Source organism: Equus przewalskii, chromosome 4 (assembly GCF_037783145.1).
Source record: "Equus przewalskii isolate Varuska chromosome 4, EquPr2, whole genome shotgun sequence".
NCBI lineage: Eukaryota > Metazoa > Chordata > Mammalia > Perissodactyla > Equidae > Equus > Equus przewalskii.
In genome coordinates, this window is record NC_091834.1 from 78,361,634 (window position 1) to 78,376,497 (window position 14,864).

General features: G+C 39.0%; 1 protein-coding gene across 1 annotated transcript in view; it reads right to left on the reverse strand.

Annotated features, from left to right (window-relative positions):
* Positions 1-2,746: 2,746 nt before the first annotated feature.
* The window catches only part of AASS (aminoadipate-semialdehyde synthase), a 55,588-nt gene continuing 43,470 nt past the window's right edge, over positions 2,747-14,864 (reverse strand). The window contains exons 19-24 of the mRNA XM_008514425.2: positions 14,455-14,622; positions 10,233-10,328; positions 8,472-8,584; positions 7,719-7,807; positions 7,002-7,178; positions 2,747-5,570 (exon numbers count right to left, since the gene is read on the reverse strand). Coding sequence (XP_008512647.1) covers positions 5,452-5,570; positions 7,002-7,178; positions 7,719-7,807; positions 8,472-8,584; positions 10,233-10,328; positions 14,455-14,622 — 762 coding nt within the window. The 3' untranslated portion in view covers positions 2,747-5,451. The remainder of the gene's footprint in view (positions 5,571-7,001; positions 7,179-7,718; positions 7,808-8,471; positions 8,585-10,232; positions 10,329-14,454; positions 14,623-14,864) is intronic.

The following is a 14,864-nucleotide window of genomic DNA, read 5'->3' on the forward strand; positions in this document are numbered from 1 at the left end:
TTTACCATGCCTTGTTATATTGTAATAAACCATATATTATGTATTTGCTTATGCTTCCTGAATTGCTGGCAAGCCTTGTAGATTTAGAAGACAGAGAGACCATCTATATTTGTTGAATGTCGGAGTGAGAGAAAGGAAAGCATCAAAAATTACATCCAAAGCAGCGAGGAAGATAGCCATTTCCTGAGACCATCATCTTCGTTAAGCATCTTACATATTAAACCATTTGTGTAATCTCAGCCAGTGTTAAATCTCAAATTTCATAGACTAAAAATTAAGTAGGACCACTTTGGGTCAGCCAAAATAGTTAAGGTTTTTAACATTATTAAAGTATTGTAACAACCCATGCCACTATGAGTTGCTCTTCCCTCATCTTTTCTCTTGGTCTTCTCTATGTTTTACAGACCATGCCAATTTCTTTCCTCTACCAACTCCCACTTGATTTCTACCTCCTTTTAAGTATTTCTCTTAACTTAGGGAGAAGAAATCTCCTTTATCAATAGTTTGCTAATAAGGCAGGCATGGTTTTTCTTTGCTGGATTTGTTGGGTTTCTGATCAAGTGTGGGGACTCGTTTCACCCTATGCTAGCTTCCCCAAGAACCTGGCTTGCAAGAAATGAATGCAGATTATTGTAGCCAAATGCTGGGCTGCTGCTCAGTTACGCTGGCAACAGCCCAGAATCATCTTCAATCAAACAAGACCACAGCAATATCAGTGCAGTTTCATCAGGCTCTCAGGCTGGGAGTAGGATTCCCAAGGTTTATGAATGTGTTCTCCAGTGCTGTGGTAATGCTGTCAATCAACATAATACTAGAAGACTCTAGAAACCTTCTATTCTGGTACACCACCGACTTAAACTAGAGGGATGGGACCTGTTGACCTTGCAAGTTCAGACTCTTTAACACTGTTTTACAATTCTTGCTAATTAATAAAAATTAAGAATGAGTGTTAGAACTAAAACAAAATTGAGAAAAGGAGGTTATTAGATTAGCTGTCGGTGACTATCAAATGTTGCACCAGAATGGGCAGCTTTTCTCACTGGGTCCTTTCCAGTGGAATTCAGGTCTGGGAAATGGAGTTCCATTGCAACCCATCAACAAATGTAAACCATTGCAAAGAAAGCTAACCTATACAACATAGAAAGATAAGATTAGCTACTTTGCATGGCTGTGCAGATTGTGCACTGCATTTAAGGAGGAACTAATCACATCACAGACATTGAGTATTTAATGTGATTAATATTTATTATTTGTATATTTATTGTGAAAATTTTCCATCAGAGCATAGTAAAGCATTTTGTCCTAATCAATTATATATCTAGGGACAATTTCTTGACAGAAGTGTCCTGAAGAAGGAGCACCTTTCTCTAATTCTCTAAAAAGCACAATGCGGGCTAGTGGTGGCCCTAGTAACCAGCCATAATAGAGGTTTCATAAATCAGAGTGCTTCCCAATTTTTATCAAGTATTTTAGGTGACTTCAAATGCTGATCAAATTTCAGTATTGAGTCTTATCATCTTGGGAAAGCCATTTAACTTTGGGAGACACGTTTTCTCTTCTGTAAAATCAGAGGCCTGACCAAATGATCATTCTGGTCCTTTCCACTCTACAACCACTTTAAGATTCTTGTTATGGAGCAGATATGTCTACGGCTGTTTTGAGCAGCATGGATCTTTGAGGAGTCTTCCAAAGGTATCCAGAAGACTGAAACAAAATCTCAAAGCTAAAATCTCATTAACTTTAACATAAACTTCAGGCAAAAATGCTATTGCAAAAGAAGGAAGAACACTAATGTTTAAACATCTACTAGGTGTCAGGCATTTCTTTTATATTATCTCATTAACCTTTATAATCGGCCTGTGAGTTACTGTTACCCTCATTGTATGGGGAAGGAAACAGGTCATAGGTTGTAGAACCAATCACACTGCTTCTCAGAAGACAAGCTTCAGCGTCTTATGAGTCTAGAACAAGGAAAACTGGACAACATAAATATCAATATTATCTGGAAGAGGCCAAAAGAGGTACAAAGATTTGGAAGACATGAGCATTAAGTCTACCAAAATAGTTAGACCAGCAAGTCACAAACTATGGCTCAAAGCCAAGTCTGCCCATCACCTGTTTTTGTAAATAAAGTTTTATTGGAACACAGCCATGTCCATCCATTTATGTACTGTCTGTGGCTGCTTTCACACTGCAAAGGCAGAAATGAGCAGCTGTGATGCCCTTTGGTCTTCAAAGCTTGAAATATTTACTATCTAGCCCTTTAGAGAAAAAGTTTGCTGACCTCTGTTAGAGCCATATGCTTATAACTATAACCTACCCATTGATCCTCAGATCCTACCACCACAACCTTTATTATTGAAATCTCTGCTGGAAAATTTGTTATTGAGAGGCAATGCAGTGTTTGATTACATCTGTCTTAACTCAAGCTCACTGACACTTCCTTTTCTAGCACTACCTCTAGCACTCACATTAGATCAGCTCTTCAATCATATACTCTTTATCACTCATTGTTGTCAGAAAGCCCAAATCAGTTATTGCCCCAAATCGATAATTATATTGAGAGCTCAACGGGTTCCTCCTTCCACCCAAGGTGCTGGTTCTCTAATTCCATCCCACTTGGGTGCTCTTCCAGATTGGAGTGGAGTCAATGTGACACAAGCTGTATTTCCTAATTGATTATGTTGAACTCAGTGTTGTGGTAAAAAAAAAAAAAAAAAAAAAAAAAAGCAAAAACAAAAAAACCTGCCGCAACAGAATTTATTTATTTATTAATATATTGATCTCCATATATTATTTGTGACAGATGGGACCAGGCCTTCATCAACTTTGATCCTTTGCAAATAGCATAGATGCTTTCTCAACTTCCATATACTCCACATATAATAGCTGTTTATTTCAAGGGAAGAATTGGGTTCATATGCCAGGATATGAGCACAGGCCATGAAAGTCAATCAGGTGTTTCATTTACATCTCTGAAGGAAAACATTTATGCCCCATGGAACAAAAATAAAACAAGTTTTATTTGAAATTTAATCTTTTCTAAACAATTTGAGATATAATTCATATCCCACGCAATGCACATATTCAAAGTATACAATTCAGTGATTTTTAGTATATTCACAGAGCTGTGACACCATTACCACAATCAACTCTAAAACACTTTTATCACCCCAAACTCATTAGCAGTCACTCCCATTTCCCCTCAAAACCTCCCTAGGCAACCACTAATCTACTTTCTCTACATATAGATTTGCCTAATCTGGACATTTCATATAAACGAAATCATGCAATATGTGGTCTTCTGTGTCTGGCTTCTTTCACTTAGCATAACATTGTCAAGGTTCATCCATGTTGTTGTATGTATCAGTAATTCATTTATTTTTCATCACCAAATAATATTCCATTGTATGGATATGCCACATTATGCTTATTCATTTGTTAGTTGGTAGACATTATGGCTTGTTTTGTTTTTTGGCTACTACGAATAATGCTGCTATGAATATTTGTTCACAAGTTTTTATGTGGACATATGTTTTCCTTTCTCTTGAGTATATACCTAAGAGTGGAAGTGCTGGATCATACACTAACTCTATGTTTAACCTTTTGAGGAACTACCAAACTGTTTTCCCCAGCAGCTACACCATGTTATATTACCACCAGCAGTTTATGAGGGTTCCAATTTCTCACCATCCCCACCAACACTTGTTATCACTTTTTATTATAAAATACTGGTGGATATGAAGTGGTATCTCATTATTGGTTTGATTTACATTTCCCTGATAACTAATGATGTTGAGCATCTTTTTATGTGCTTATTGGCCTTTTGTATATCTTCTCTGGAGAACTGTCAATTCAGATCCTTTGTCCATTTTTTAAATTGAGTTATTTGTCTTTTTATTGAGTTATCATAGCTCTTTATATATTCTAAATACAAATTCCTCCCTTATTTGATATATGATTTGCCAAAATTTTCTCTCATTCTGTGGGTTATCTTTTTGCTTTCTCGATGGTGTCTTAAGAAGCACAAAAGTTCTGAATTTTGATGATTTCAAATTTATCTATTTTTTTCTTTTGTTTCTCATGCTTTTGGTGTCATTTATTTAAGAAACCACTGTCTAATCCAAGGTCATGAAGATTTATGCCTATGTTTTCTTCTAAAAGTTCTATAGTATTTGCTCATACATTTAGGTCATTGGTCTATTTTGAGTTAACTTTTAGATGTGGTGTAAGGTAGAGATCTAAATTCATTCTTTTTCATGTGGATATCCAGTTGTTCCAGCACCCCTTGATGAAAAGACTATTTTCCCCTGTTGAGTGGTCTTAGCATTCTTTTCAAAAATCAAGTGACCATAAACAGTGGGAGCTATTTCTGGACTCTTGATCTATTCCTATTTTATTCTTTTTTCATGCTATTGTAAATTGAATTGTTTTCTTAGTATCGTTTCATTCATCAATATTATATAGAGACACAATTGATTTTTGTATATTAATCTTTTATCTTGCAACTTTGCTGAATTCATTTATTAGTTCTAATGTTTTCTTGAGAGTTCCTTTGGATTTTCTACACATAATATCACACCATTTGCAAATAGAGAGAGTGTTACTTCTTCCCTTCTGATCTGGAGGTGTTTTATTTCATTTTCTTGCCTAATTGCCCTGGCTAGACCCTCCAGTACAAGTTGAATAGAAGTGGTGAGAGCAGACATCCTTCTCTTGTTTCTGATTTTAGGGGGAAATCCCTCAGTCTTTCATCATTAAGTATGATGCTAGCTATGGGTTTTTCACTGATATGCTACATCAGGTTTAAGAAGTTCCCTTCTATTCCTAGTTTGATGAGTGTTTTTATCATGAAAACGTATTAGATTTTGTTAAATGCTTTTGCTGTGACTAATGAGGTGATCGTGTGGATTGTGATTTAATCTCACCTGTCGCCTTTTCCAAACACTAAAGAAAAACTATAAGAAATGACCTTTACTAAATAAATCATAATGTTACAAACAAAGCATAAAATAGCACTATTGCAAAGGTTTGTACGTAGGTAATCTAAATAAATCTAACTGAATCAATTTGAAAAATACAAATACAGCTGCATGAGGAAATTTTTTCTTACTAAAAGATATACCTTCATCGGCTGATTATAGGAAAATATATTCTTGTAAGAAAAAAGTTGCACGATAAATTAACAAATAGCACAGTCATTATCATTTTCACATATACATGAAAAAAATACATTATATAATTATTAAAGTTATCTGGTAATTACTGGCATCTCCTGTTCTAAGTATTTTTATCTTATACTAAAATAGAGATTGGTATTTCAAAAACACCACTGTATTCACTTAATCAAAACTTATCGTGCTTTAAAAAAGCACATTGGCAAGCATGTTTGTCGCATAAACGTTCACAGCTGTGTTGCCTAGAAAGATAAGAACAAAATATAATTCTCAATTATGGTTTGATTGTGCTCCGTGTAGTATATACAATGCCTTCTGCTTTAATTCGTTCCAGTATTGGTCCATAGATCTCCTTCGAAAAGGGCCCCATCAGACCTTTAGCTTGAATTTCACCTGGAATAAAATGAATTTGTAGTTCCCATTTTAAAGGTGATATTAAAGGTTAATTTCCACAGCAAGAGTCTCCATACAGCAGTACACTCAGAGTCAATGAATTGTTGGAGGCCTAGGCATTTTTAAGATAGCTGCTTAAATGTCCCCTACTAAATTATTACTTTTGATTAATTATTACTTCATCAACACTCTGTAAGGAAAAGGGTTTAGATTGAAAACACAGTTGGACTTAAGGATAGCGTCAGAATTTATACATTAAACTACATTAACTACTGCCAAGACAATGAGAGAATAAAGTACAGTAAGAAAGTAAAGTAAACCTAACTGGTCTGCTTTATTTGCTGATGTTATTTTTTTTAAAAAAAAGCACAACATCAACAAAATGAATTAAAACCAGTCTGATTTGCTGGGCACCGGCATCTGTTAGGATTACTGAAACAGTAAGTCTGGGCACTTGTCTTAAAGGCCGTGGTGACCTCATCCCTTAGTACAGTCATATGTCGCTTAACGACACAGATACCTTCTGAGAAACGTGTCGTTAAATGATTTCGTCATTGTACAGACATCATAGACTCTACTTACACAGACCTAGATGGTTAGCCCACTACACACCTAGGCTCCGTGATACCTATCTTATGGGACCACTGTTGTTGTTGACCAAAATATCGTTACACAGCGCATGACTGTACTTCTTCACTGTGGCTCCCCAATAACTAAGCAGGTGGTTTAATTTGATATTAGCTGATATTCTACTGTGGATATGTTTTCTCATTATTGTACATTTATATGCTTTGATGATTTCTCTCCCCCCATGGTTCACAAGAGCCAAATGGGGTATTATATTCAGAGGTAATACTTATTGAATGTATCTGTGACCTTAAGGGGAAAGTAGAAAGTTGAAAGTTGAATCATTTAGTCCAAAATATTTTGAGCACTGATAATAGGCTGAGGTATGAAGATTAATAAAACACGGCCTATAGTCTTGAAGATCTGGGAGTGAATATCCTCTGCTATTTCAGTGTTACCACCCCCAAAATACAAAAAAACAAGGAAAGAAACCAAGGGAGTTAACTTTCCCTCGGGCCCGCTTATGTGTTATTTCACTTAAGAGTCACGACAACTCTGTGAATTAGAGATAACAATCCCCACATTAAAAATGGGGAAACTCTGGCTCAGAGTTTGCACCCCATCACTCAGCCATCCTGTGACTGAACTGGGACAGAAATCAGGTCTAACTCCAAAGCCCATGTTCTCCATTCACCACAAGGTGACCTCCAGTCACCTCCAGGCAGCCGGGGCTTGGATCTTCTGAGATATCTCACTTTTAGTGAAGGCCAGTGTCATGCTCAAGAGTAATTATTTGATGTCCAGGCACTGAATGACTTGGAAATGATATGGAGATAGACTCGGTCCTCTAATGAAAGAACTTACCATCAAGTAACATCTTGGCCGCCATAGCTGTGGGTAACCCCACAGTTTTAGCCATGGCTGAAAAGCCATTGACGTCCCCATAAACCACAAGATCAATAGTTTTACTTTCTAAATGTCCAGAAGAATGTCTGATTCCAAAGCTGTCTCTCATCACAATCATATCTTTCTCTCCAGGGCCTTAAAACAAATAAAAGACATGTTTAAATGCTACTATCATCACAACTCCAATATTGTATTTCATCTCCTGCTCCTGCCCTTCTGTTCTCACAAGCTTCTCCTTCTATTATTTATGGTCCTTAGACAATTATCTAATACATCTCTCCACCCCAAAGAACAAGTGGAAAACTCAAGGAAATTATAACTCTGATCACATTCCTCTAGCCAGGTTGGTATCACCATGGCCTGGCTATAGACACAAGGGCACTGTTGTAGAGACCACCTACTTTTCTCCCAGAACACTCCTTTAACATTTCCCTAATGCATGAAAAATTAAAATAAAACTAATATTTTTTTCCTTTCCCATATTATTCAAGTCCACTCTTACTTAATAGTTCTCTTGTTCTTCCCTCTGGAAAAATAGCCCAAGTGCTCCTTCCCTCATATTATACTTCTCCAATCCTACTGCTTGGTTCCAGCCCTCCATCTAATTCGCTAGTTGTAGTAACTACATCTTATGGTCCTTCTTCTGGGATGCTTAGCTAATACACCGTAGCCTACCATAGGAAAGTTTCATGGCCAAATGCTTGGAGAGCGCATCCACAACAGACTCCGCCTGAGGGACTTGTTCATCCCCAAGTAAGCCCAACCTGAGGAGCACAAGAGATGGCTGCATTAGTTTAGTCCTATGCATATTCTCACTTGGAAGAAGAAGGGAGCTCCTTGGATTTTATCTTGAAAGGGCAGAATCACAAGGTGACAGTCCAAGTTAAGTTATAGGACTCTCCTAAACTGTAAAATATAACAATAACACTAGTAGTGTTTTAACCTTTAGAATTATCCCCAGGATCCCCAAGGCAGTGCTCCTTGGAGCAGAACTAACACATTGTAAATCCACACAGTTGCAAGCTTTCTACGAGTTTAATTTACAGGTTTGTTCTCCCATGTTAAGGATACCAGCATAATGTGCCACAGCCATGTGAATGAGTGTTTTAAAGTCGTTGGAGAAAGACTGGGAGAATCTCCTCCAGGAGAGAAAAAATATCCCACCTTTCTCAAAAACTGTGTAGTAAAGTGTCTCAAAATAAGTCTTTCCCAAGTTGTGACTGCCATTGAATTTCTCTCTTTATCTAACTTTTTATCCCCACATGCCCATGGTACATGGTAATCTCTCTACAACGGGCCAACATCAGAGCAGCAAATTAATCAAAGGCAATGTAAAATGTTTGGTTCTGTCTTGACCTTTCTTTGACTAGAAAGGACTAAGTAATCATTGATCCAATATTTTCTCTTAGTTGATTGGCAGGTGCCTACCATTCAGCAGCCTCCAGCTGGGTATCATCTCCCAGTTTCTTAAAGACAGCTTCCTTAAGCACATCATGCTTGGAGGAGGGTGAAATTCCAACTAGATCACAGAGGAGTTCTTTCTGGTTAAAAAATAAAGATAAAAATTCTAAGTCCCTTATAAAATAAAAAATAAATTGAGAAATTATCCTACTAAGACTTTGGACCTCAAATGCACCTCAAATTTTAAATTAGAAATAATCAGAAATAGTAAATTATAACACATACATGTGCATACACATGTTGCACACCCACACACCAATAAATGCAAGGTATTCCAAAGTGATATTTCAGCAACAAAAATGGATCATAACACCAAATCAATACTAAACAGATGGTACCATATTTACCATCACATTTCCTGCCTTTTCATGTCCTCTCCATCACTTTTTCATCCATTCTCCCTCACCCCCCAGCAGTCCATTCTGGCCAGGACAAAGTGGAAGGAGCTGATTACTATGGTTGCCAGTAGCAACCAGAGTTCTTCTGTAGATTTAAGAGATGAGAAAGACTTTGTGGATAATAAAATCTCAAAGGAAGAACACTTAAACAGTGGTCGTAGCTTTTTCTCTGCTTTCTGAACAAAACATTTTTACAGGCTCTCAAGGAAAAAGTCATGCTTTAGATTAAGGATCAACAAACTGGTTCAGAGGCCAAATTTAGCTCACTACCTGGTTTTATAAATAAAACATTTTATTGGAACATAGCCATGCTCATTTGTGTATGTATTTTCTACGGCAGAATTGAGTAATCTGACAGAGACCGTAAGGCCCATAAAGCCTAATATATTTACAATACGGACTTTTACCAAAGAAAAGTTTGCCATCCCCAGTTCTAGACTGTAGCTACCAAGATACTGGGACCAGCCCCAAGAATGCCTGCACCCACCTTCCTAATCCAGCTGCCTCAACCTCAGGTTCACTCTATAGAGACTTATTCACTCCTGTCCAACAAGTACATTTATGAAAGGTAAAATTTAGTTTGGAAAGGCTCTCAGATACACAGTAAACTGAAATTAAAAGCAACTAGCTAGCAAGAATACCAAAGTTTCTTTGGGAGACTCACTGGGATGAGCAATATTGATCCTTTTCTCCTTGTGATAAATATCTAGCATTTCCGCTGGAATATAGGCACATTAATTTAACTTAGAGATCAGCTCATAACAAGCTAATTCCTGGCAGTTAGTGGAAGCCCTACTTTACGTTCAGTCCAAGCCTCCAAAGTCCCTTCCAACCCTGTGACTCTAGGATTTCATACAACACAGATATGGACATAAACTCAGTAATTGAAAACAAATTACTCATGGTAACAAATGGCCAAATGAAAGAAGTGATGGGATTCGGGGGCTGGGAATCCAGTTCTTTGACACCAACAGCAGTTCTCCTGCAGTATCAGTTTCAGGAGGCCCAAGCTTAGCTCCTATCACTGGGTTACCACTTAGACAAGTGGCAGAGCCCAGAGCTCAATACAGAGAGCAAGTGCAGCTGTCCCCAGGACTGAGGGAGCAGTCATGTAGTAGCAGTCACTGCAGGAAACAGGTGAGTCACCTCCATGTCCTCTCCATCCTCCCATAAGGTGAAGGGAAAGAGGACTTTCGGGTTAGGGTTTATCTTCCCGCACATAAGCCACAGAATGTGTTCTTCTGCTGGTCCAAACCAAAGTTCAAACCTGACCATTTCAGAAGGCATTTCTGAAGAGCAGCAGACAATGTATAATTCTGGAGTCACTTACCCAGGTGACAGGGTTGGCCTCAGGTCGAAGGGCAGGAAATGTATCTCTATTTAAAAGACCCAATTTTACAAATCCATTCAAGGCTTTGGCATATCCCTGTTAACAAGAATTGTTAAGCAGTATATGAAAATTTTCTCTTCAAAGAAAAAAAATTAAAAAGCTTTTTTTCAAAAGAAGGATCTATCTTTGTAACTCATTTAGCAAACAGGTTGAAAACAGTCATTTGTATTACTATAATGGATGCAACCACCTTCAGGTTCAAACCAAAATCAGCAGTGTCACAATTCCACAGGTATACATAAGAGACCTTGCAAAACTTGGGTCTTTACTTCTGTTTCAGGATTACATGTGAGTGGTATTTTCTGACAGCGTAAGGGCACATTTCCTCTTGTGTTTTATGCTTTCAGTTCAGCAGAGTAGTATTTAATAGAACAGTTGTTCTCTCTCTTATAAAGGAAGAAGGACCTTGTAAGACTACTGCCCCAAAAGCAGAGAATTCATTCATTCTATTCATTCTACTGATTAAAAATCACTATCCTAATGCACTTAGGGAGCAGGAAAAAAAACAGAGAAATTTTTCTAAAATGTCATCACTCTGATAAAAATTCCACATGGGTCCTTCATTGTCTACAGAACAAGTCTGAAGTCCTTGGCATATTATATAAAACCCACCACAACATGCCCCTCCAGCCTGACTCATTAATCACCATTTCTACCACTCACCATGCCCCGAACATGCTGTGCTCTTCCAGAGACCTGGGCCTCCGTGCATGCTGCTCCTGTGCCTGGAACGTGGTAGCCACCTTTCCTCGCCCATAAAATGTTTACTCCTCCCTTAAGGCCCAGCTCAGCATACCTACCGAGCCCCCTAGCTGAATGGGCACTCTCTTCCTCTCTGTACTTCTGTAGCGTTTTGTACATACTCTATCACAGCACTTAACACAAGTGCTACTGGACTGTAAGTCTAGAAAGTGTGTGCATGAGTGTCCTTCACCCCCACGCCCTCACCCCATTATCCAGCATTCCAGTATGCTGAAAGAGATCAAATGACGATGACGTGAAGGAAGACCACAACAGCATGTTCCCCCTGTGAGCAAATCAGGGGGGAAGTGGGAAGGCCCAAATAAGGGGCTTTGTAGTTGCTGCAACTACTGAGAGAGAGAAAGAAAAGAAGGAGGAGGAGGACAAGGAGGAGGAGAAGGGCAGGAAATTATTTTAGGAAGCAATAAAGTTATTAAAATATAAAATACTTCCTGTAGTCATTGGTTATTTCACCACTTAATGTGTGGTCAACTAGTAATTTTCACATTTCTGAAAGGTTGTATTATTCAAACTGTTCAAAGGTTACTAAGTAAAGAATTCACATTTACTTGCTCTAACCCAATGTAAATACACTTTAAAGAGGAAAAACAAAAAAGCAATACCCCCAGCTTGCATCTAAGACCTGACAAGTGCCAAAGGTCCCTTCATCTGACATCTCAAACACTGAGACATTTTCTATTTCTTAATCTCAGAAAATGGTGAGCAGATTATACAGTTTTTTCAGTGGCCTCTAGAAATGAATTTATTGTGTGTATTCATTCATCCATAAGCAGTTAGCCAACTGCTGCCATGTGTCAGACTTACGCTGCAACTGAGGCCACAGAGATGAAAAATGCAGTCCCCACCCATGAAGAAACTGTCGTCCAGTAAAAGGGTCAGATAAGTCAAACAGATACTGCCTGGCACACAGTGAGCAAAACGACATGACCCCTGATGACCACAATTCAGTAGAATATTATAGGTGCTATGACACGGGCAAACACAGAGCTATGGGGACACAGAGGAGGAGAAACTCACATAGATGTGGGGGAGGGGAGTCAAGGAGAAGGAGTCAGGAAAGACCCCTGGGGAAGGTGATATCAAGCTGGGTCTGGAAGGACAAGCAAGTGACAGGCAGGTACAGGAGAGCAGCCAAGACAAGAGTCTCCCTGTCATCCTTTGATGATAGTGCCTCATCTCCAATACGGGAAAGAATATTCCAGTCACTGAAAGATTGCTGACATTGCTCAGGATGGTGGCCTTCATGGATATGAACACTGTCACATCTTCCATCCTCCAGGAATCTGTGGGGATGCCTCTCATCTATCCACATTCTTGAGAGCTTATTCAATTTTTAAATCTCTCGAAGCCTTCAATTCCTGGGTCTATATGTTTGGAAAGACACTATACCTAACACTAGCAGGAAATCCTAATTCCTAAACTCCCCCCAAAAAGTTACTACTTATACTCTTAGAACAAATTGAAGAAAACAGAATTAAGAAATCTGCCAGAGCTGGGGATGGTTTGGCTTCAACTCACGCTAGAATCTCTGCTGTGCCTGAAGGCTCGTAGAACATCCCAACTTCCTAGATCTCCTTAGGATGTTATCACTGACATCTCATTTGATTCCTGGACAGTGAGAACGTCACATTCATGAGAGTAGAGGTACCCGCCCTCCAGGAGCTTAAAATCTATTTCGGGAGACAAGAAAAATATATATATAAATCTAACTAAAAATGCTGGGATGTAAATGCTAGGTGCCAAAAAATGCAATAGAAGCTCTAAAGAGTAAGAGATATAGTGGTTGTCTTCTCTATAAGAATAAATAGGTGTTAGACACAGAGAAATGAGGCAAACCAGAAGTTGGTCTGTCCTGTGCCTACACTGTGCAAATAACCTCTGCTCTTACAGTAGTTTTTTTCAGTTATTCCCTGTCACACATGAATAACACCAGCAGTGTTCACTGCTTTCTGCTGCCTACCTCATGTAGGGAAGGGGGATGGGAAACGTCCCAGAGGAGGGAGCTGTGATTTTCAATTCCATGGTATGGAAAGCCTTATTGAGAACAAAGTCCTGAAGGAGCTGAAGGAGAGTGGTGCAGATACCTGGGGGAAATGTTCCAGGCAAAGGTAAGAGCCAGTGAAAAGGGAAGAGAAGGAGAAAGCATGCACAGAATTGAAAGGTTATCACTGAGGGGCCCCTGCGTCTTACATCTTCCAGAAAAAGTAAAAAAATTAGTAAATACTCAATAGACACACAAGACAAATCCCTTCTCAGGCCCCAGCCAGGAAATCTCACAGGACAGAGAGATCTGAAATCAGATCTCTGATTCTGAGAGATGTAGCTGGTTGTAGTGGGTCGAGTAACATCTCTCTTACAATTCACGACCACCCAGAACCTCAGAATATGACCTTATTTGGATCTTGATGTGAAATTAATCTGGGGAGGGTGGGCCCTAAATGCAGTGACTGGCGTCCTTATAAGAAGAGGAGAGGACACAGTCAGACAAACAGAAGAAGGTGATACGGAGATAGAGGCAGAGATTGGACCCGTGTGTCTACAAGTTAAAGAACACCAGGAATCGCTGGCAACTACCAGAAGCTAGGAGAGAGGCATGGGACAGTTTCCCCCTCAAAGCTTCCAGAAGGTACCAACCCTACCCACACTTTGACTTCAGATTCCTGGCCTCCTGAGTGGTGAGACAATAAATTTGTTGTTTTACGCCACTCAGTTTGTAGTAACTTGTTATAATAGTGCTAGAAAACTATTACACTGATTTGCTCTGGTCATACTTGAACTACTCTTTTGTGGTTAATAAATGTGCAGTGGACATTTATATTTATGCTTCTAGAATCTACACACCATTTTGTGGTAAAAACATTTTAGATTGCTTTGTGAGAAAAGTGACGCTCACCTCATCTTCAACCTTAGGGACATAAAACAGAGGCCAAAGCAGATTGGCACATTTTATCCCACTGACCTCAGGGGCTAATGAGACAGAAATTATATTTCTAGCTATAAAGAAGACTTTCTTTTTTATTCTCACTGGATTTGAACCTAAGAGGCTGGAGTTGCTGCCACCATCTTGCCACTGTGTGGAGCCTAAGACTGCCGCCAATACTTGAAGGGAGAGCCAAGAGGTGAGGAGAAACCAAGTCCCATTGAGGTCATGTGACCCCCAAATCTCACCATACCTGAAGCTGGCCCTTCGTCTGCCCCCTACTCCTCATGAGTCAAAGATTCCCTTTATGCTCAAGCCATTTTGAGTTGTCCCCTAAAACATTCAATCAAGAGGGTCCTCAGAAAATAGACCCCAACCTGGTTTATCATCTTAATTATTCTGATTACTAAGAAAAATTAAGGGTACACATCACTTGCATGGAAACAGGCAACATACTTCATGTAAAGCACAGTCACTTACCTTATATCTCAGCGTCCCCCGCAACAACGTGTGAGCAGACGGAATGCCATAGATCTCAGCATATTTTGTACTGTCTCTGTTGGGATAGCCTTCCAAATTTAATCCGGGGAAATAATCCATGGGAGTAACCACATCAAGAAATGAGCCCCCGCCTGCAACATTCACAACCTGAGGAACACATTGAGAAGACACACGTGGGGTTACAGCAATCTGTTCCCTTTTGCGTTTATCTGCATTATTTGCACAATAAAGACATTAAAGTTTTAAAAGAAAGCATAGAGGATTTGGAAAAAAAATTGTTAATGAAATTACCAGAATCAGCATCCCATACTCAAGCTGTTCAACTAATCATAATTCACAAGGCTACTGTTCTCCCAAGCTTTAAAATCTGATTAAAGCATTTCATTTTT